This window comes from Oncorhynchus kisutch, linkage group LG30 (assembly GCF_002021735.2).
Source record: "Oncorhynchus kisutch isolate 150728-3 linkage group LG30, Okis_V2, whole genome shotgun sequence".
Lineage (NCBI taxonomy): Eukaryota > Metazoa > Chordata > Actinopteri > Salmoniformes > Salmonidae > Oncorhynchus > Oncorhynchus kisutch.
The window spans coordinates 1,108,504-1,130,874 of NC_034203.2; the positions used below are offsets into that span (position 1 = coordinate 1,108,504).

The 22,371-nt window shown below is 41.9% G+C and overlaps 1 protein-coding gene across 4 annotated transcripts in view; it reads right to left on the minus strand.

Annotated features, from left to right (window-relative positions):
• Positions 1 to 11,418, minus strand: part of LOC109875279 (anion exchange protein 2) — a 59,183-nt gene extending 47,765 nt beyond the window's left edge. Inside the window, exons 1-4 of one of the 4 annotated variants that reach the window (XM_031810592.1) lie at positions 11,130 to 11,416; positions 4,266 to 4,370; positions 4,043 to 4,107; positions 360 to 531 (exon numbers count right to left, since the gene is read on the minus strand). In XM_031810592.1, coding sequence (XP_031666452.1) covers positions 360 to 428 — 69 coding nt within the window. In that variant the 5' untranslated portion in view covers positions 429 to 531; positions 4,043 to 4,107; positions 4,266 to 4,370; positions 11,130 to 11,416. Of the gene's footprint in view, positions 1 to 359; positions 532 to 4,042; positions 4,371 to 11,129 lie in introns of all 4 variants that reach the window. The other 3 variants (XR_004206405.1, XM_031810594.1, XM_031810593.1) reach the window with 3 other exon arrangements.
• Positions 11,419 to 22,371: the final 10,953 nt, after the last annotated feature.

Sequence of the window (22,371 nt, forward strand, 5' to 3'; positions counted from 1 at the left end):
CCTACAGTAAATACTACAGTATCCTACTATAGTATATACTAAAAACAAATTTACTACAATATTTATATAATAAATACACTTCAGTCTGCAATAACACTACAGCAGTAAAGTCTGTAAAAACATTACAGTGAATACTATAGTATTCCTACCATAGTATACACAATGATATTTTTAATGTGGGTAGGCTTCTTCACAGCGCCATGGCAACCACAGAACCACGGATATAAGCATTACCTGACTAATAAGTTTAAAAAATGTTTTCAAAAATAAATACATCAATAAATATCTAATTTTGTGTGTATAGAACCTGTGTTTAGAATAACTCATGTACAGTAAATAGATGTAAGGTTTAAACTCACAGCTGAGGTGGCTGTGGCCATAGTGTTGGTGGCGACATTGGTGTCGCTGGCATCCTTAGGGTTGCTCATGGCTCCGTTGCGGATCACAAGGTCAGGGCAGTATGTTGCGAAGCAGTCCTTAGCCCTTTTCACTCTCTTTCTTACTCAACGGAGGACTTTTGGGTAGCATAACCTGCGAAAAGGACAGGAATGGTATTGTTGGTCTTAGTCAAGTGACTATTGGTAAATGGGTCAAATGTTACGTCAATCACCCAAATGATCTTTTGGTTAGTGATTTCATTGTTCATTGTTCATTTCACATGATGATTATACGTCCATAATAACGACATAGGCAACGCCAATTGTCATGACGCCGTTTACACATTTAGGGCCACATCACCAGACCAGGAAAAAGTAGGGTAAGATTCAGGGTCTGGAAAAAGTCCTGGCCCTAACCATATGGACAATCCCTTGTGAGTGAACAACAAGCTTACAGTATTGTTATATTGAATGGGGCCAACACAGCGGCAAATAACAAAAGCAATCAATTTCTCTACTGAAGCTCTGAGTTTAGCTAAAAGTGAAATATTTTTTTTAATGAAAACATGGGTGATAGCTTCATCATGAAAACACTGCTAAGAATTGCTGTGTCCTGAAGGGTTCAGAGGAGATTATGATGTACCCACCTTGGCAAGACCACAACATCCAATTTAGGGTGGAAAAAAAACTTTTTTTTTTCAATACACTTTTTTCCAAGCGAGCAAATCAACTCAGCTGATCAGGCAGTGTCTTGTAACACAGCTGGTGTTACCAAGGTCTATTAGTGGTCCCCTGGTTTGCGTGATAAGTAACCTTGCCTGAGACCTGAAGACTTAAATTACATCTCCGAGCTAATGCATAAGACTTAGCTCAGTGGGCTAACAGTGTTCAGGCGGAAAGCCGACCCGGGTGTTTATGATAACATTCATACATAAACACCCATAAACAGCTGAGAGCTTCTCTGATAGTGGATAGTGTTTGTCTACAGAGAATAACATTTACAGTTATTATGAGTCTGTATTCTTTTTAAGAAGCAGCGAGGGTCAGGGTTGAGGGTAAGGGTCAGGGTTGCCAGATTGCTGGTAATTTAGATAACATATTTAGAGAATATCTTGAATTATTCCCTTCAATGACATCAGAACATCTGAATGCAGGGTTTGAGGGTCAGGGTTGCCAGATTGTGTTCTGGCTGTGGTCAGATAGTGGGGTTGCCATTAGAACCTGACCGATATATCAGTTCACCTATATTATCAATTCAACCGATAACTGATATTCTATAAATATATATATTTTTAAAAAGGGTTCATCTGAATCAACATTTGAAGCATAGTTATTGGACAATTGCTCTTTTGGATGGCAATTTCGTAGAATTCAGTGTGGGAAAATGACACTTTCATTTCCCCACTGTAAAATCGTATATCGGCAGGTATGTCAGTATCGGTAAGTGTTCCTCCCAAAATTGGAAGCAGTATCAGACCCAAAGAAACATACAGTGCCTTGCGAAAGTATTCGGCCCCTTTGAACTTTGCGACCTTTTGCCACATTTCAGGCTTCAAACATAAACATTTTTTGTGAAGAATCAACAACAAGTGGGACACAATCATGAAGTGGAACGACATTTATTGGATATTTCAAACTTTTTTAACAAATCAAAAACTGAACAATTGGGCGTGCAAAATTATTCAGCCCCCTTAAGTTAATACTTTGTAGCGCCACCTTTTGCTGCGATTACAGCTGTAAGTCGCTTGGGGTATGTCTCTATCAGTTTTGCACATCGAGAGACTGAAATTTTTTCCCATTCCTCCTTGCAAAACAGCTCGAGCTCAGTGAGGTTGGATGGAGAGCATTTGTGAACAGCAGTTTTCAGTTCTTTCCACCGATTCTCGATTGGATTCAGGTCTGGACTTTGACTTGGCCATTCTAACACCTGGATATGTTGATTTTTGAACCATTCCATTGTAGATTTTGCTTTATGTTTTGGATCATTGTCTTGTTGGAAGACAAATCTCCGTCCCAGTCTCAGGTCTTTTGCAGACTCCATCAGGTTTTCTTCCAGAATGGTCCTGTATTTGGCTCCATCCATCTTCCCATCAATTTTAACCATCTTCCCTGTCCCTGCTGAAGAAAAGCAGGCCCAAACCATGATGCTGCCACCACCATGTTTGACAGTGGGGATGGTGTGTTCAGGGTGATGAGCTGTGTTGCTTTTACACCAAACATAACGTTTTGCATTGTTGCCAAAAAGTTCAATTTTGGTTTCATCTGACCAGATGTTTGGTGTGTCTCCCAGGTGGCTTGTGGCAAACTTTAAACAACACTTTTTATGGATATCTTTAAGAAATGGCTTTCTTCTTGCCACTCTTCCATAAAGGCCAGATTTGTGCAATATACGACTGATTGTTGTCCTATGGACAGAGTCTCCCACCTCAGCTGTAGATCTCTGCAGTTCATCCAGAGTGATCATGGGCCTCTTGGCTGCATCTCTGATCAGTCTTCTCCTTGTATGAGCTGAAAGTTTAGAGGGACGGCCAGGTCTTGGTAGATTTGCAGTGGTCTGATACTCCTTCCATTTCAATATTATCGCTTGCACAGTGCTCCTTGGGATGTTTAAAGCTTGGGAAATCTTTTTGTATCCAAATCCGGCTTTAAACTTCTTCACAACAGTATCTCGGACCTGCCTGGTGTGTTCCTTGTTCTTCATGATGCTCTCTGCGCTTTTAACGGACCTCTGAGACTATCACAGTGCAGGTGCATTTATACGGAGACTTGATTACACACAGGTGGATTGTATTTATCATCATTAGTCATTTAGGTCAACATTGGATCATTCAGAGATCCTCACTGAACTTCTGGAGAGAGTTTGCTGCACTGAAAGTAAAGGGGCTGAATAATTTTGCACGCCCAATTTTTCAGTTTTTAATTTGTTAAAAAAGTTTGAAATATCCAATAAATGTCGTTCCACTTCATGATTGTGTCCCACTTGTTGTTGATTCTTCACAAAAAAATACAGTTTTATATCTTTATGTTTGAAGCCTGAAATGTGGCAAAAGGTCGCAAAGTTCAAGGGGGGCGAATCGCAAGGCACTGTATCTGATGGGCTCTAGTTGCCATGCTGTGTAGGCTGAGTCCACGTGGAAATCACCCTAATCACTAGCCCAAACCATTTCAGTGAGTGAATTGACATGCTCAGCATTTTCCCTATCATTTTGGTGATTATATGTAAAACATGACCAAGTATTGACAGTATGTTGGTCTTGTTAAACATTTGAAAATAAGGATATACATTTCTAATGTATACATTTACATAGAGGCATATTAAAATAAAGAAGTTGTTTCATTTTCTCTCACTTTCGTATAATCAAAATGGGACCCATATCTCCCTCTGATTTCCATTGATGCATCTCAATAGTCTACAGGGTGCTTCCTCTCCTCATCCCCCAGCCGTTGCATGCACTGAACTGAGAGGACACTACTCTCCCTATGAGTGATAAGGAATACATCCCCAGTCTCGCCAAAGCAGGAAGAGACTGTCAGTGTGGTTTACATCAACAAGGTCACTGCTGCAATGTCACCGCCTGTGGATCTACAGTACAGATAGTGCTGAATCATGTGAGGTCACAGGGGAGTTCATTAGAGATTTATGTTGAGATTTTGTCATCACTCACTACAAAATGTTGCTTGAGGTATGGCTTCGTCTTTGGTGGTCCATCTTATGGTGAAACTTGTGACGCTGAAAGCCCTCAAAGGACACAGAAGCAGGCAGACACACACAGACAGACAAACAGATATACATAGGGCACATGTAAGAGAGCAATTAGGGGACCTCATAAATCTCAATATTACTTCCAGATATAGAAGCAGTAGCTGTGTGTGTGTGTCTCTGATTACGTTATTGGTTCTTTCAGTTCAACCTTCATTTCATTAAAGTGGAAGAGATCCAGCTGATGACTCCATCATGACCCATCTCTCCCTGATATCAAATCGATACTTCTCCTAGGACAAAAACAGTTAGAAGAACACCAAAGAAGAAACACAAGTAGTTCCAGCAGGACATGCCTTATTAGCATTCCATATCAATACACAAAGCTTCTAATTTATCATCCGCACAGCAGGGATTATTTACACCTTTTCAAAATCCACTGAAAATAGCTGTTATTTTAGACAGGATCGTGAGGTCACAAAAAAATGCACTAAGCCTAAAACTACACAAATTACCATACTACACGTCAGCATTTACTGAAGTGAAATCTCTGACTTCCATTTTTGACTGTATAACACTAGAGAGCAGACGTCGACACAAAGGGACCATGGTTCTCTTTGGTGACGACCCTCTTCCCCAGCACCACACCCCTCATCGATTCAAAGGGCTTAATCATGTCAAAGCGCTTAGTGGAAAAACAGCAACAATGACTCGCCAGCCAACAATGAGAAAGGCAAAAGGCATATGGGAGATTACGGTGCCGTACCTACTCTTGCCTTTGTTGTCGTTGTTTTAGTGGTCGGTGATATGTTAAAATAAATCTGTGGTGGACCTGCAGGTGGTGGGACGATTATTAAAAGGCTACAAGGTCAGCGTTCGGAAACCCACTAGGGATTACAGGGTTAAAAATGTTTGCGTGAAAAGATTAGTGTGATTGTTAACGTGTGACTCGTGAGCGTATGGATCGAAGACCTTAGTTAATATTTTTTCTACTTTGTAGAATCTCAAATATAAAATATATTTTGATTTGTTTAACACTTTTTTGGTTACTACATGATTCCATATGTGTTATTTCATGGTTTTGATGTCTTCACTATTATTTTACAGTGTAGAAAATAGTAAAAAATTAAGAAAAATCCTTGAATGAGTAGATGTGACCAAACTTCTGACTGGTACTGTATATCAGCTTGAAGAAAGCAGGTAACGTTGCACTTAAGGGCATTTCCATCTAAAAGGATCCACGAGCACCATCGTAGAGTTCATAGTAGCATGTCAAATTGGATGTCAAATGAAAGCTAAGAGTCTGGCTATATTTTTGAGAAATTAAGGCATATATGCATTTTCAGGCTTTGAAATAGTCTTAAAGGGTATTTGAAATACATCAAAAAATAATAATGTTGAAGTTAAGACCCCTGCCAACTAAAATCAACAACAATTAGATTTTGTTTTAGATAAATGATTTGCCTTCTGCGCGTTTAAGAAACACTGCCTTGTAATTCCGTTACCAAAACCCCACATATCTGTAAGATATTTTCTCATTTCTCTCCTTCATGAGGGAGGAAAATTAAAGTTCACAGAAGTAACAAGTAGACCTAGTTAGTGGTTTGACTGATATCAAGTTCCTTTATGAATTATTACATGATTATAACTCGTAATCCTGTTACCTAATTGGTAACAGAATTATAGAAGAATCTAACAGGATTACTGCAATTGAAATGGCTACAATGGGAAATCATAGCAGTCACAGTTGGGCCACCTGTTAGTGTCCTCCCTTCCACTGGCATACTGTTATGTTCAGCTCGTAACTTTCTTTTCTCTTTCTGTCATCTGGTGGTCAAAGCAAGGCTGTTAAAACAGTCTGGAAAACCCCTCCCTCTCACTCTCCCTTTCTCGCTCTCTCTGCTGCTCCCTCTCTCTTTCCTCTCCAGTTAATGCCACCTCTCCCGGCTCTTATTGACACCTACCATGATACATACCACCTACCCTCTTTCCATTTACTGTAACAAGCATCCTCACACACTGAACACCGAACGTCCATGGACGTTGAAAAGTAGTTGAAATTTTATCAATCTGCCCTGGCCGGACCAAATCTGAACCAATCATAGATGTTTATGTTTCACAAGTTTGGAGAGCACAGTACAGTAGAGCACAGTAGAGTTCAGTACAGCACACTAGAGTAGAGTACTGTATAATGTACTTTATTGTACTGTGCCCGGTTGCATAAAGCATCTTAAGTACATTTTCCCCTTATCTTTTCCATTAAAGTTTCCTTCACTTTAAGTCAGCTGCACAAAAAAAACTTTTTGGCGAAGTTCCCACTTAAATTAAATGAAAAAGTGAAGGGTGCCCATGAGGTCCCTTAAGTGCTTCATTCAGTATGGATATCAATGTAAACAGCATTTGTGGAGGTGAATGTTGTTTTCCTCTGCCCTGGTTTCAAAAGGAAAACATCCACCAGCTAGCTAGCTACTTAGCTAAACATTGGAAGGTGCACAATCCATGGCTATAAAGCTAGCTGGCTAGCTACCTACTCTGTAAGTTAGCATGCTAGTGCTAGAAAGTAATAAAAACAAGTTCAGAAAAAAGTAACTAAAAGAAATGTGATTTGGGATCTTCTGAGTCAATTTGTTTCTCCTGTTTTGAATGTAGAAGTTTCAGATTTGGTCTGGTCTGGACCAACCAAATGTGGTTTTGTTGGGGGCGGAGCTCATTACAATAATATAATAGAATAATACCCAAATATGCAAAAGAGGGATATTGCATATTTTTACCTTTGTATACCTATTCAGGATATGAGGATCACCATGGAGAGAATGATATTAATATCCATAATTATGCATCTCTATAGTGCAGCTCAGGGACCCATGATGTAATTCCATTACCAGACATAAATCCACTGCACCTACTGTTGTTCAATAACCAAAATATTTTTTTTCAAACTCAAGGTGTTATGTCATAGCTGACACCATTCTTTCTGCTGAAATCATTGAATCTTAATAAGATATTTAAACGTGGTCGCATCTGCACAGTTCTTCCAGTAAATCTGTTTTTGTGAAATGTTGTGTATATTGTTCATAGAGTTGTACAGTTGTAACGGTTCTCTTGTGGTGAAGGAGAGTCGGACCAAAATGCAGCGTGTAGATTGCGATCCATGTTTAATAAACAAACGTAAAACACGAATCAATTATAAACACTACAAAACAAAGAACGTAACGAAAACCGAAACAGCCTATACTAGTGTAAACTAACACAGAGACAGGAACAAGGACACTAAGGACAATCACCCACAAAACACTCAAAGAATATGGCTGCCTAAATATGGTTCCCAATCAGAGACAACGATAAACACCTGCCTCTGATTGAGAACCACTTCAGACAGCCATAGACTTAACTAGAACACCCCACTAAGCTACAATCCCAATACATACACACCACATACAAAAACCCATGCCACACCCTGGCCTGACCAAATAAATGAAGATAAACACAAAATACCTCGACCAGGGCGTGACAACAGTTGAATAAACTTTGAAATCAATGGTTTTTGTTTGGCATACAAATCTGAGTCAAAGCGTAATTCCATTATTGTGGAATTGTCCTTAAACTTAGAAAAAGCAAGTAGTCTAGTTGGTGAATACAACCAATTAATAATGGAGTAAAAAATGTAAGGGTGATTTGAACACAAAAATAGTCAAAACTGTTGCGTGCAAACCCCCTTCTTATTTTGGAACATCAGCTAGTACATCAGCTTATATATTCAACTACCATATATATTTCAGTATGTATGACACCTGAGTAGGCTACATCAGAGAAGTGGAAATGGAAAACTGCTAAATAATTGTTTTTTGCTCTCGTCTCCCCAGCTCTTCTCGTTTACCGGTATGACTCAAGGTAACAGAGGACAGTGACTCAGCAGCAAACCACATCTGATATTCACGCACTCTGGGGCAGACTATCGGATTGTGAGCACGCAACATTTCCTTCAATGGATTGAAAAGCAGAACTGCTTTGATGGTTGCAGATAAGAACCAGTCTCAGAAAGTATCTTGGGGCTTTAATTTCATTCATTCAAATTGTTTCCCTGGTCTACACCATTTCCCATCCCTGTCCTGTCAAAATAGTTTTCAATAGCGTCTGCAACCACTAGTGCATGTGGAATAGAGGTCATGACCTCATAAGGTCTGCAGTACACGTCATTCCCACCATCTTGGGTAATTGACGATGCCTTTGGTCAAAAGTTGATCAGAGCTAGCTGACCGGCCTGGCGTGCCCTCTAGATTTACTTGGACAGCGCACCAAATGGCATCCTATTCCCTATATAGTGCACTACTTTTGACGAGGGCTCACAGGGCTCTGGTCAAAAGTAGTGCATTATATAGGGAATAGGACGCCATTTGGGACACATAATCGGTGTGAACATGCCATGCCTTGGCCAAAAACAAAAGCAGGTGCGAACACACACGTACAGTGCTGTAGTTGCTATGCCCCTCCGTTGACTTTCAGCTTGGCTGAGCACTCAGTGATGGAAAGAATGCAGAATCATCCTGAGCCACTTATACCACTTGAACAGCCAGTGACTGCACCAGCTGCATATGTCCAGTACTGAACAGTGGCTGGAGAAGTAAATTATTGCCTGCTGGCAAAGTGGTTAACTAGCAGCACCAAGGTTGTATTATTATGGTTATGCAATGCAGTGTTCTTTTTGAGTATTTGGGACCCACAAGAGCAGCAAGACACTAGACATGCCAAGGTAAACAAATTGTCATGATAAGGTAGAGGCACATAAAGACCCATGGGCTATTCCTCTACCACCAATTTTGCAACAACGTTTCTATCCAAGATGGATCTTCATCAGTGCCCGTATTAAGTTAATCATGCCTTTATAGAATATGCTTAAAATTCGATTTTTGGGCCTGTATTCTTAAAGTGTCTCAGAGTAGAAGTTGTTTTTTAAAATCATAATTAAATGAACAGGGGACCTGATCCTAGATCAGCCTAGGTCACACACAAATATCTAAGTTTAAGCATATTCTATAACGGCAAGATTAACTTTGTGAAATAAGAGAAAATGAAAATAAGCTAATAATTATGATCCGTTATCCTTTTGTGACTAGGGGGCAGTATTTTCATTTTTGGAAAAATAACGTTCCCATAGGAAATGGGATATTTTGTCAGGACAAGATGCTAGAATATGCATATAATTGACAGCTTAGGATAGAAAACACTCTAAAGTTTCCAAAACTGTAAAAATATTGTCTGTGAGTATAACAGAACTGATATTGCAGGTAAAAGCCTGAGAAAAATCCAATCCGGAAGTGACTCATCTTTTGAAAGCTCTGCGTTCCAATGTGTCCCTATTGAGCAGTGAATGGGATATCAACCAGATTACTTTTTCTCCGTATTCCCCAAGGTGTCTACAGCATTGTGACGTAGTTTTACGCATTTATGTTGAAGAATACCCGTAAGCTGCTACATTGCGCAAGTGGTCACCTGATGGCTCTCAGAGTGATTATTGCGTAAAATACAGAGGTAGCCATTATTCCAATCGGTCCTACTGAAAAACCAATTGTCCCGGTGGATATATTATCAAATAGATATTTGAAAAACACCTTGAGGATTGATTATAAACAACGTTTGCCATGTTTCTGTCGATATTATGGAGCTAATTTGGAATATTTTTCGGTGTTTTCGTGACTGCAATTTCCGGTCGATTTCTCAGCCAAACGTGAAGAACAAACGGATCTATTTCGCCTACAAAAATTATATTTTGGGAAAAAAGGAACATTGGCTATCTAACTGGGAGTCTCGTGAGTGAAAACATCCGAAGCTCATCAAAGGTAAACAATTTAATTTGATTGCTTTTCTGATTTCCGTGACCAAGTTACCTGCTGCTAGCTGGACAAAATGCTATGCTAGGCTATCGATAAACTTACACAAATGCTTGTCTAGCTTTGGCTGTAAAGCATATTTAGAAAATCTGAGATGACAGATTAACAAAAGGCTAAACTGTGTCTCAATATATTTCACTTGTGATTTTCATGAATAGGAATATTTTCTAGGAATATTTATGTCCGTTGCGTTATGCTAATTAGTGTCAGTCGAAGATTACGCTCCCGGACCCGGGATGGGGAGTTACTAGAGGTTTTTAACTGGTCATTATCATTCATAAAGATTTCCCTTTGCTTCACAAAGCGGTAACGTTGATCTCTCCAAAATAGTGGATGTCATAAGATAGATACCATCTCTAACTCAAGACCTTATCATTCCTCTCTTCTCAAAGAATGAGAGAAAAATAAAGGGAGAGGGGGAAAATGTATTAAAAAGAAAGAGACAGGAAGTGCCTCACGGCAAATCCTACATGGAAACATCGGGACATATTTCATCTTATGTTGTGTGTTCACAGCTGTATGGTAGTGACCTGCTGAGTGAGTAGTGATGCAGACTCAAGTTACTCAGCTAGTGCTCATAGGCACAAAATTGAGATAAATCTGTTTTACCATCCAACAGGAAACAGTCATAAAAAAAGTCAGTAACACTTGCCGTTTTTTCTTCTGCTTTCAAGTCACTCAACAGATAGGAATCCACAACCCCCTTTCCTCACACACACACAGTGGTAAGACAAAACTCTAACAAAACCTCCTCTGTGTCGCGCTACAGTGTGTGACATGATAACATTACAACCGCTTCTTAGAGGCTTCCATTTACAAAGGAGAGAGGATATTTCTTCTTCACAAGGGACACCGAAACCCAAACTTGAGAAAGACAGCAGAGATTAAGGGAGAGGAGCTAAAAGAGGAAACACCTACTTTGAAATAATTTAAGTGGATGCTCTTATACAATGGATGCTCTTATCCCAGCAACTATCCCAGTAAGTGTAGGTAGGCCTACAGCATGGAGTCTCAACCACAGCATAACAATGAGCATAACTGGCGCGAATCCCCACTAGACAGTGCTACTGTATAACGTACAAAGTGAGTGAAGTCTGAACGGTGTCTATGAGCTCGCAGCAGACGACGTGACCAAGGTGTGTGAGAGAGAGTGACAGAGCTTACCTCAGTGTGCTCACTGCAGAGAGCTTCCAGCAACAGCAAACATCGTAGTGACCGAGTCAAATCCCACTGAATTCAGAAAGGCAGTGAGAGGGAGAGAACACCGAGAAGAGGGAGTGTGTGCATCTGTTTGTGAGAGAGAGGGAGAGAGCATGTGTGTAAGGGATGAAGAGAGAGGCAGCGCAAAAGAGAGTGAGGGAGATTGTGGTTAGTTCTGTATTCCTGTCTTGGCTCTCCCCTTAACACACGACACTCACCCTGGCAAATGCACACTCTACACTCGCAACCATTGAGCACCAACTAATGTTTCAAACCCTCCCCCAAATGTAATCCCCCATCGGTTAGTCTTTCTCCTCTAGCCCTCTGACAAGCATGTGACCGTAGGAGATGACTCGACAATAAGGGACATACACACAGACTCACTCTGTGTTAAACACAGTGTGAAACATGACACGTGCCGAAAGACATTTGCGTACAGACACTGTCTACAGCAGCTATTTAAAATCTGACAATGACTTACGTTTCGAAAATGCGGACAAGGTTATACAGTACCAGGACACACCTACTCATTCAAGGGTTGTTCTTTATTTTTTACTATTTTCTACATTGAAGAATAATAGTGAAGACTTCAAAACTATGAAATAACACATGGAATCATGTAGTAACCTAAAAGGTGTTAAACAAATAAAAATATATTTTAGATTTGAGATTCTTCAAAGTTGCCACCCTTTGCTATGATGACATCTTTGCACACTCTTGGCATTCTCTCAACCAGATTCAAACAGTCTTGAAGGTGTTCTCACATATGCTGAGCACTTGTTGGCTGCTTTTCCTTCTTCCACTCTGCGGTCCAACTCATCCCAAACCATCTCAATTGGGTTGAGGTCGGGTGATTGTGGAGGCCAGTTCATCTGATGCAGCACTCCATCACCCTCCTTCTTGGTCAAATAGCCCTTACACCGCCTGGAGGTGTGTTTTGGGTCATTGTCCTGTTGAAAAACAGTTGATAGTCCCACTAAGCGCAAACCAGATGGGATGGCATATCGCTGCAGAATGCTGTGGTAGCCATGCTGGTTAAGTGTGCCTTGAATTCTAAATAAATCACTGACAGTGTCACCAGCAAAGCAGCCCCACACCATCACACCTCCTCCTCCATGCTTCAAGGTGGGAAATACACATGCAGAGATCATCCATTCACCAGCTCTGCGTATGACAAAGACAAAGTGGTTGGAACCAAAAATCTCAACTTTGACCATCAGACCAAAGGACAGATTTCCACCGGTCTAATGTCCATTGCTCATGTTTCTTGGGCCAAGCAAGTCTCTTCTTATTATTGGTGTCCTATAGTGTGGTTTCTTTGCAGCAATTCGACCATGAACGCCTGATTCACCCAGTCTCCTCTGAACAGTTGATGTTGAGATATGTCTATTACTAGGACTTTGTGAAGCGTTTATTTGGTCTGCATTTTCTGAGGCTGGTAACTCTAATGAACTCTTATCTTCTGCAGCAGGGGTAACTCTGGGTCTTTCTTACCTGTGGCGGTCTTCATGCGAGCCTGTTTCATCATAGCTCTTGATGGTTTTTGCAACTACACTTGAAGAAACTTTCAAAGTTCTTCAAATATTCTGCATTGACTGACCTTTATGTCTTAAAGTAATGATGGACTGTCGTTTCCCTTAGCTTTTTTTTTTTTAGCTATTCTTACCGTAATATGGACTTGGTCTTTAACCAAATAGGGCTATCTTCTGTATACCATCCCTACCTTGTCACAACACAATTGATTGGCTATAAAGGCATTAAGAATTAAATAAATTCCACAAATTAACTTCAAACAAGGCACACCTGTTAATTGAAATGCAATCCAGGTGAATTCCTCATGAAGCTGGTTGAGAGAATGCCAAGTGTGCAAAGCTGTCATCAAGGCAAAGGGTGGCTACTTTGAAGAATCTCAAATATAAAATACATTTTGATTTGTTTGACACTTCTTTTGATTACTACACAATTTAATGTGTGTTATTTCATAGTATTGATGTCTTCACTATTATTCTACCCTGTAGAAAATTACTTCAACTAACCTAGAGAGAGAAAATTACTTCAACTAACCTAGAGAGAGAGGTGTTGTCCTCTTCTTCCGAAGAGGAGAGGCGAAAAGGATCAGAGGACCAATATGCGGCGTGGTAAGTGTCCATGGTTCTTTTAATATGTAAACATGAACAACTGATAACAAGAAATGTGTGAAACCCTAAACAGCCCTATCTGGTGCAAAACACAAAGACAGGAACAATCACCCACAAACACACAGTGAAACCCAGGCTACCTAAGTATGATTCTCAATCAGAGACAACTAATGACACCTGCCTCTGATTGAGAACCATACTAGGTCGAAACATAGAAATACCCAAATTATAGAAAAACAAACATAGACTGCCCACCCAACTCACGCCCTGACCATACTAAATAAATACAAATGTGACAGTACCCCCCCCCCAAAGGTGCGGACTCCGGCCGCAAAACCTTGACCTATGGGGAGGGTCATGGTGGGCGTCTGTCCGCGGTGGCGGCTCTGGCGCGGGACGCGGACCCCACTTAACCATTGTCTTAGTCCGCCTCATTGTCCGCCTCCGTGGCTTTCTAACCATGGCCACCACTCTCAATGACCCCACTGGACAGAGGGGCAGCTCGGGACAGAGGGGCAGCTCGGGACAGAGGGGCGGAAGCTCTGGACAGAGGGGCAGAAGCTCTGGACAGAGGGGCAGAAGCTCTGGCGCCTCTTGGCTGAGGGGCTCTGGCGCCTCTGGGCTGAGGGGCTCTGGCGCCTCTGGGCTGAGGGGCTCTGGCGCCTCTGGGCTGAGGGGCTCTGGCGCCTCTGGGCGGACAGGCGGGAGACACCGGCAGCGGCGCCGGACAGGCGGGACCACCTGCAGGAAGGAGACAGAGAGACAGCCTGGTGCGTGGGGCTGCCACAGGAACCACCAGGCTGGGGAGACCTTCAGGAGGCTTGGTGTTAGGAGGCACCTGAAGGACCGGGCTGTGGGGGAGCACTGGAGCTCTGGTGCGCAACCGTGGCACCACTTCCCCAGGCTGGACAACTACTCTAGCCCGGACCCTCCAGAGTGCAGGCACAGGTTGAACCGGGCTGTGGGTAAGCACGGGAGATCTAGTGCTTACTACACGCACCTCTCCCTTAGGCTCCACTCACACATTTGCCCGGCACGAGCGGAGCGCAGGCAGAGGACGCACTGCACCCTCCCAGCGCCCCGGAGACACAGCACGCAGAGCCGGCGCAGGATAACCTGGACCAAAACTGCGTACCGGCGACCAGACCCGCTGAGCAGGCACCATACGCCCTGGCTCAATGCCCACACTCGCATGGCACTTTCGGGGGGCTGCCCTATAGCGCACCGGGCTATGGGCACGCACTGGCGACACCGTGCGCTTAACCGCATAACACGGCGCCTGACCAGTAATGCGCTGCTTATCATAAGCACGAGGAGTGAGCTCAGGTCTGCTACCTGGCTTAGTACCACACCTCGTCTGCCCCCCAAAAAAGTTTTGGGGGGGCTGCCTCTCGTACCTGTCGCACTGCCGTGCTGCCTCCTCATATCGCCCCCGCTCAGCTTTCGCTGCCTCCAGCTCTGCTTTCGGGCGGTGATGTTCCCCAGCCTTTGCCCAGGGTCCCTCTCCGTTCAGTATCTCCTCCCATGTCCAGGAATCCTGTGATGCTGGCCGCTGTTGTTGCTGCTGCTGCTGCTGTCGTCGCTGCTGTTTACCACGCCGCTTGGTCCGAGTTGGGTGGGTGATTCTGTCAAGGATTTCCTCCTCTTCTTCCGAAGAGGAGAGGCGAAAAGGATCAGAGGACCAATATGCGGCGTGGTAAGTGTCCATGGTTCTTTTAATACGTAAACATGAACAACTGATAACAAGAAACGTGTGAAACCCTGGCGCAAAACACAAAGACAGGAACAATCACCCACAAACACACAGTGAAACCCAGGCTACCTAAGTATGATTCTCAATCAGAGACAACTAATGACACCTGCCTCTGATTGAGAACCATACTAGGCCGAAACATAGAAATACCCAAATTATAGAAAAACAAACATAGACTGCCCACCCAACTCACGCCCTGACCATACTAAATAAATACAAAACAAAGGAAATAAAGGTCAGAACGTGACAGGTGTGTAGATGTGTCAAAACCTTTGACTGGTACTGTATATGGATTGTAGATACTGATTCTATTCCACTAGAAACCAGATTGAGATGCATAAAGGCTATGTGTACAGTGAAAAATAAGTTATTTGAAATAGTAAAAACGATTGATTAGAGGTTAAACAACATTCAAGCATTCATGTATTCAGATTGTATACCAGGTGAGTCAGCTGAGAAAAAGCAATTGTTTTTTCCCCCCCGTTTTTTATAATTACACACATGAAACAGTAGGTCACTAAAAAGGATGACATGCAGGAAAATCAAACATCTAGCTAAAAAACATCAAATCAAACTTTATTTGTCACATGCGCCGAATACAAGTGGAGACCTTAACGTGAAATGCTTACTTACACGCCCTTAACCAACAGTGCAGTTCAAGAAAGAGTTAAGAAATAAGTAAAAAATAATAATAAAAAGCAACACAATAAAATAACAATAATGAGGCTATACACAGGGGGTACCACTACCGAGTCTATGTGCGGGAGTACAGGTTAGTCAAAGTAATTTGTACATGTAAGTAGTGGTGAAGTGGCTATTTATAGATAATAAACAGTGAGTAGAGGGGGTGGTCAATGTAAATAGTCCGGTGGCCATTTGATTAATTGTTCAGCAGTCTTATGGTTTGGGGGTAGAAGCTGTTAAGGAGCCTTTTGGTCCTCCAGTACCGCTTGCCGTGCGGTAGTCCAGGATCTAGTTGCAGAGGGAGGTGTTTAGTCCCAGGGTCCTTAGCTTAGTGATGAGCTTTGTGGGCACTATGGTGTTGAACGATGAGCTGTAGTCAATGAAAATCATTCTCACATACAGTAGGTGTTCTTTTTGTCCAGGTGGGAAAGGGCAGTGTGGACTGCGATTGAGAATGCGTCACCTGTGGATCTGTTGGGGCGGTATGCGAATTGGAGTGGGTCTAGGGTATCCGGGAGGACGCTGTTGATGTGAGCCATGACCAGCCTTTAAAAGCACTTGATGACTACCGACGTGAGCGTTAAGGGGCGGTATTCATTTAGGAAGGTTACCTTCGCTTCCTTGGGCACAAGGACTATGGTGGTCTGCTTGAAACATGTACAGTTGAAGTCGGAAGTTTACATACACAGGTTGGAGTCATTAAAATTCGTTTTTTCAACCACTCCGCAAATATCTTGTTAACAAACTATAGTTTTGACAAGTCAGATAGGACATCTACTTTGTGCATGACACAAGTTATTTTTCCAACAATTGTTTACAGACAGATTATTTCACTTATAACTCACTGTATCACAATTCCAGTGGGTCAGAAGTTTACATACACTAAGTTGACTGTGCCTTTTTAAACAGCTTGGAAAATTCCAGAGAATGATGTCATGGCTTTAGAAGCTTCTGATAGCCAAATTGGCATCATTTGAGTCAATTGGAGGTGTACCTGTGGATGCATTTCAAGGCCTACCTTCAAACTCAGTGCCTCTTTGCTTGACAAAAAATTGTAGACCTCCACAAGTCTGGTTCAACCTTGGGAGCAATTTCCAAATGCCTGAAGGTACCGCATTCATCTGTACAAACAATAGTATGCAAGTATAAACACCATGGGACCACATAACCATCATACCGCTAAGGAAGGAGACGCGTTCTGTCTCCTGGAGATGAACGTACTTTGGTGCGAAAAGTGCAAATCAATCCCAGAACAACAGCAAACGACCTTGTGAAGATGCTGGAGGAAACCGGTACAAAAGTATCTATATCCATAGTAAAACGAGTCCTATATCGACATAACCTGAAAGGCCGCTCAGCAAGGAAGAAGCCATTGCTCCAAAACCACCATAAAAAAACAGACTACGGTTTGCAACTGCACATGGGGACAAAGATCATACTTTTTGGAGAAATGTCCTCTGGTCTAATGAAACAAAAATAGAACTGTTTGGCCATAATGACCATCGTTATGTTTGGAGGAAAAAGGGGGAGGCTTGCAAGCCGAAGAACACCATCCTAACTGTGAAGCACGGGGGTGGCAGCATCTTGTTGTGGGGGTGCTTTGCTGCAGGAGAGACTGGTGCAATTCACAAAATAGATGGCATGATGAGGCAGGAAAATTATGTGGATATATTGAAGCAACATCTCAAGACATCAGTCTGGAAGTTAAAGCTTGGTCGCAAATGGGTCTTCCAAATGGACAATGACCCAAAGCATACTTCCAAAGTTGTGGAAAAATGGCTTAAGGACAGCAAAGTCAAGGTATTGGAGTGGCCATCACAAAGCCCTGACTTCATTCATATAGAAAATTTGTGGGCAGAACTGAAAAAGTGTGTGCGAGCAAGGAGGCCTTCAAACCTGATTCTGTCAAGAGGAATGGGCCAAAATTCACCTAACTTATTGTGCGAAGCCTGTGGAAGGCTACCCAAACGTTTAACCAAAGACAAATCATGTAAAGTCAAAGCTACCAAATACTAATTGAGTGTATGTAAACTTCTGGCCCACTGGGAATGTGATGAAAGAAATAAAAGCTGAAATAAATCATTCTCCCTACTATTATTCTGACATTTCACATTCTTAAAATAAAGTGGTGATCCTAACTGATCTAAGACGGGGAATTTTTACTAGGATTAAATGTCAGGAAGAAAGAGTTTAAATGTATTTGGCTAAGGTGTATGTAAACTTCTGACTTCAACTGTAGGTATTACAGACTCAGTCAGGGAGAGGTTGAAAATGTCAATGAAGACACTTGCTAGTTGGTCCGTGCATGCTTTGAGTACACGTCATGGTAATCCATCTGGCCCGCGGCTTTGTGAATGTTAAGCTGTTTAAAGGTCTTGTTCACATCAACTACCGAGAGCATTATAACACAGTTGTCCAGAACAGCTGGTGCTTTATTGCATGATTCAGTGTTGCTTGCCTCAAAGCTTGCATAAATCGCATTTGGCTCGTTTGGTAGGCTCGCGTCACTGGGAAGCTCGCGTCTGGGTTTCCCTTTGTAGTCTGTAATAGCTTTCAAGCCCTGCCACATCCGACGAGCGTCAGGGCCGGTGTAGAAGGATTTAATCTTAATCCTGTATTGACGCTTTGCTTGTTTGATGGTTCTGAGGGCATAGCAGGATTTCTTATAAGCGTCCGGATTAGTGTCCCGCTCCTTGAAAGCAGCAGCTCTAGCCTTTAGCTCGATGCGGATGTTGCCAGTAATCCATGGCTTCTGGTTGGGATATGTATGTACGATCACTGTGGGGACGACGTCGTCAATGCACTTATTGATGAAGCCGATGACTGAGGTGGTATACTCCTCAATGCCATTGGATGAATCCCGGAACATATTCCAGTCTGTGCTAGCAAAACAGTCCTGTAGCATAGCATCCGCATCATCTGACCACTTCCATATTGAGCGAGTCACTGGAACTTCCTGATTTAGTTTTTGCTTGTAAGCAGGAATCAGGAGGATCAGTTTGATTCTGTGATGGAAAATGTTATTTTAGTGCTTTTCTATTTACCAATTTTTATGTTCTATGTTTGTGCTTTCTATAAACCAATTTCTGTGTTAATGCAAGTGACTGATTGAACAAATCCTTACTATCAGTGTCTGCAATTTGGCAGTACGCCCAGAACCTTTTTTAGAGAAAGGGATATCTCAGTTTCAAGGTCTCAGGTTGGAGAGAAAAAGCCCTGTGAGGTATTGGTCTGTCACATGCTTGAACCAGTATTGGTCAGTCACATGATTAATCAATTATGAATAAGCTAAATCATGCAAATATGACTTGTCTGCAGTATATAAGATAATTAAATGGGACTGCCTCGTTAGGGAACGTCTGTCAGAAGTTCTAAGGTGCATTGAGTTGGTTGGAACCTCTCCAGCGTGCTGATAATAAACAATGATTAATTTAAGATTGACTTTGAGTGTCCCTAGTGGTAATTTCCAAGACATGGTGTAGAATTTCCAAGACAATTCATTTTTAATGATGTTAAGTGTGTTGTGACCCAACACTTTAGATAGATCTGACTTGACTTGACTCAGTATGACATTGACATGAGATATCAACTCACATATGACAGGCCTATTTTTTCATTGATTGGAAACACTGCTGTCATCACAGACCATACCATATACAGTGCCTTGCAAATGTATTCAGACCTGTGGTGGAAATTCTAACCAAGAGAGAGAGGCTTTGTTATTTCTTCAAACAAGCTATCTTTATTATCGATTAACAATTGCAATAATGGATTTGGTCAACGGCCACCCGAACATGTTCACTGAGAACACAGCAAGCAGATTTGGGCTACAGCTCGTTATAGCAAAGTACATCCTCCTGGATGTTCATGACAAACAACAGATGTGTAGAATTATACAAAGGTAGATTGTGCTATCAAGCAACAGACAGCAAGACTTACATTGCCCCAGGTTTATGTCTCTAGGTCATTTACTGCTTGTTTATACAGAGTTATCTTCTCAGTTTCGCACTCCTTAACACACAGATACTAATGCAACAAGTCCAGTGTTCATCTGCACATGAGAGGGAAACTGGAGGGAGGGTTCACCTAGCACTGGCAGGCCAGCATTTCACAGACACTAATCATTCAATGGAATGCTATAGGTTCTATCACCAAGCCATCATAAATCAATTGCCAGCATTAAGCCCCAGAGACCCAACTCAGTCACACAGACACAGATGAGAGAGCACTCATCAAAGCTGTTCAATGCATAAACAGTAATATAACATCATCTTGTCATTTCCTACCCCTTGGATTTTTGACATTTTATTGTGTTACAAAGTGGGATTCAAATGGATTTAATTGTCATTTTTTTGTCAATAATCTACACAAAATACTCTAATGTCAAAGTGGAAGTACAATTTTAGCATTTGTTATGATTAATAAAAATGTAATCATTAAAATAGTCATTGCATACGTATTCAGCTCCCTGAGTAAATCCATGTTCGAAACACCTTTGGCATCAAATACAGCTGTGAGTTTTCTTGGGTAAGGCTATAAGAGATTTGCACCCCTGGATTGTGCAATATTTGCCCATTATTCTTTTTAAAATTCTTCAAGCTCTGTCAAGATGTTGGGGATCATGGTTAGACAGCAATTTTCAAGTCTTACCATAGATTTTCAAGCAGATTTAAGTCAAAACTGTAACTTTGCCTTTCAGGAACATTCACTGTCTTCTTGGTAAGCAACTCCAGTATAGATTTGGCCTTGTGTTGTATGTTATTCAAAGGTGAATTCCTCTCCCAGTCCCTAGTGTAAAGCAGACTGAACCAGGTTTTCCTCTAGGATTTTGCCTGTGCTTAGCTCCATCCCATTACTTTTTATCCTGAAAAACTCCCCAGTATTTGCTGATGTCAAGCATACCCATACCATAATGCAGCCACCACCATGCTTGAAAATAAGGGGGCAGCTACTCAGTGATGTGTTGGATTTGCAGTATCACTTTAGTCCCTTGTTGTGTACAGGATGCATGTTTTGGAATATTTTTATTCTGAATATATTTGTATTCTTCCTTTCACTCTGTCATTTAGGTCATTATTGTGGAGTCACTACAATGATCCATCCTCAGTTTCCTCCCATCACAGCCATTGAACTCTGTAGCTGTTTAAAATTACAAATGGCCTCATGGTAACATCCCTGAGCAGTTTCATTCCTGTCCTGCAGCTCAGATCAGAAGGAGGACTGTATCTTTGATGTGGTTTAATACATAATCCACAACATAATTATTAACTTGACCATACTGGTTAAAGAGATATTCAATGTCTCATTTGTTATTGTTACCCATCTACCAATCATTACCCTTAATTATGAGGCTTTTCGAACAGCTTCCTGGTCTTTGTAGTTGATCTGTACTTGAAATACAAAAGTCTCTCAGTCAAGTATTGTAAGTTTGGGGGACAGAGGAAGGGTTAGTCATGTCAACCGCTATTATTTCATACACAGAGTTTAGGCTTGCCGAAACAAAGTGGCTGAACACTTATGCAACGACTATATTGTAACGACCCTGGCTTTATAAGCGCGGAAATCGACTCTACCGCACGAGCATGCTTCTTGCATCCACGACAGTGCGTGTGCTTGGCCGGCGAGCGCGTTCCTGTAAAACGTAGAGTGGCAAGCTAGTGCGAGGACGCGCTCTTATAGCAGCGGGTCCCTGAAGGCAGTTTGCCACTTAACGTAAACTCACCCCATTCCATTCAAATGTGCGCAACCGCAACATACAAACGAGGCTACAAAGAAAACTAATGGGACTGTGTTGACTTCAAAATCGGTGGTGTGAACTAGGTTTCTATTCAACCGTTGATCGACATGGTAATGGACCTATAGTATTGGAGAAAAGTTGAAAAAACTGTCCCTCCGTTACATCTAGACGTGTCATGTCGTAACGTACAGCAAGCATAAAGCAACTATTTCTGTCTCACAATCTCTCTCCACCAGGTGTAGCACTTCTCTCATCCTTTAAAAACAAGAAATGGACAGTGACGGTGGTAAAGGGGGGATACCTAGTCATTTTTTGCGTCATCATTGCATGCGATCATCATTCTCAAAGCCGCTGTTTACTTCTAAGATCACTTTAGCACCGCCCTAAAAACCCTATTCAAATTCGACACAAACCTTCAAATAGGTATGTAATGACACATGATATAAACTCTTTATAGTGTTTTATTTACATTTTAGAGGCGATAAGTTGGACAGATCGAGTGGAAAAAAGCTATTTTCCAACACGACATCTCTCCTTCTCACCCGCATTAGTTTCGCTTCCCCACCCGCCATTTTTAAAAACACCCGACGGGGCTCATTGCCTGCTTGAATTATGCAGAAACGGGCAGTGTTTAGGTCATGTCATTTATTTTGTTGGAAAGGGGAGAAATTGTGCTTTACAGTGTGTAATATTCATATCTGTCAACATACTGAATTGTAATTGGATGCATTTTACCGCCATATCATACTGTGCTATGATTGGTTAAGACCACCCAAATGGTTAGGTCATGGTCAGTTTGATCCTGGTTGGCAATACGTGAATATGCCAGTTATAGCTAGCTAATAAAGAGATACATTAAGAAATATCCTGTAGTACTGCATTTTATTATTGTCA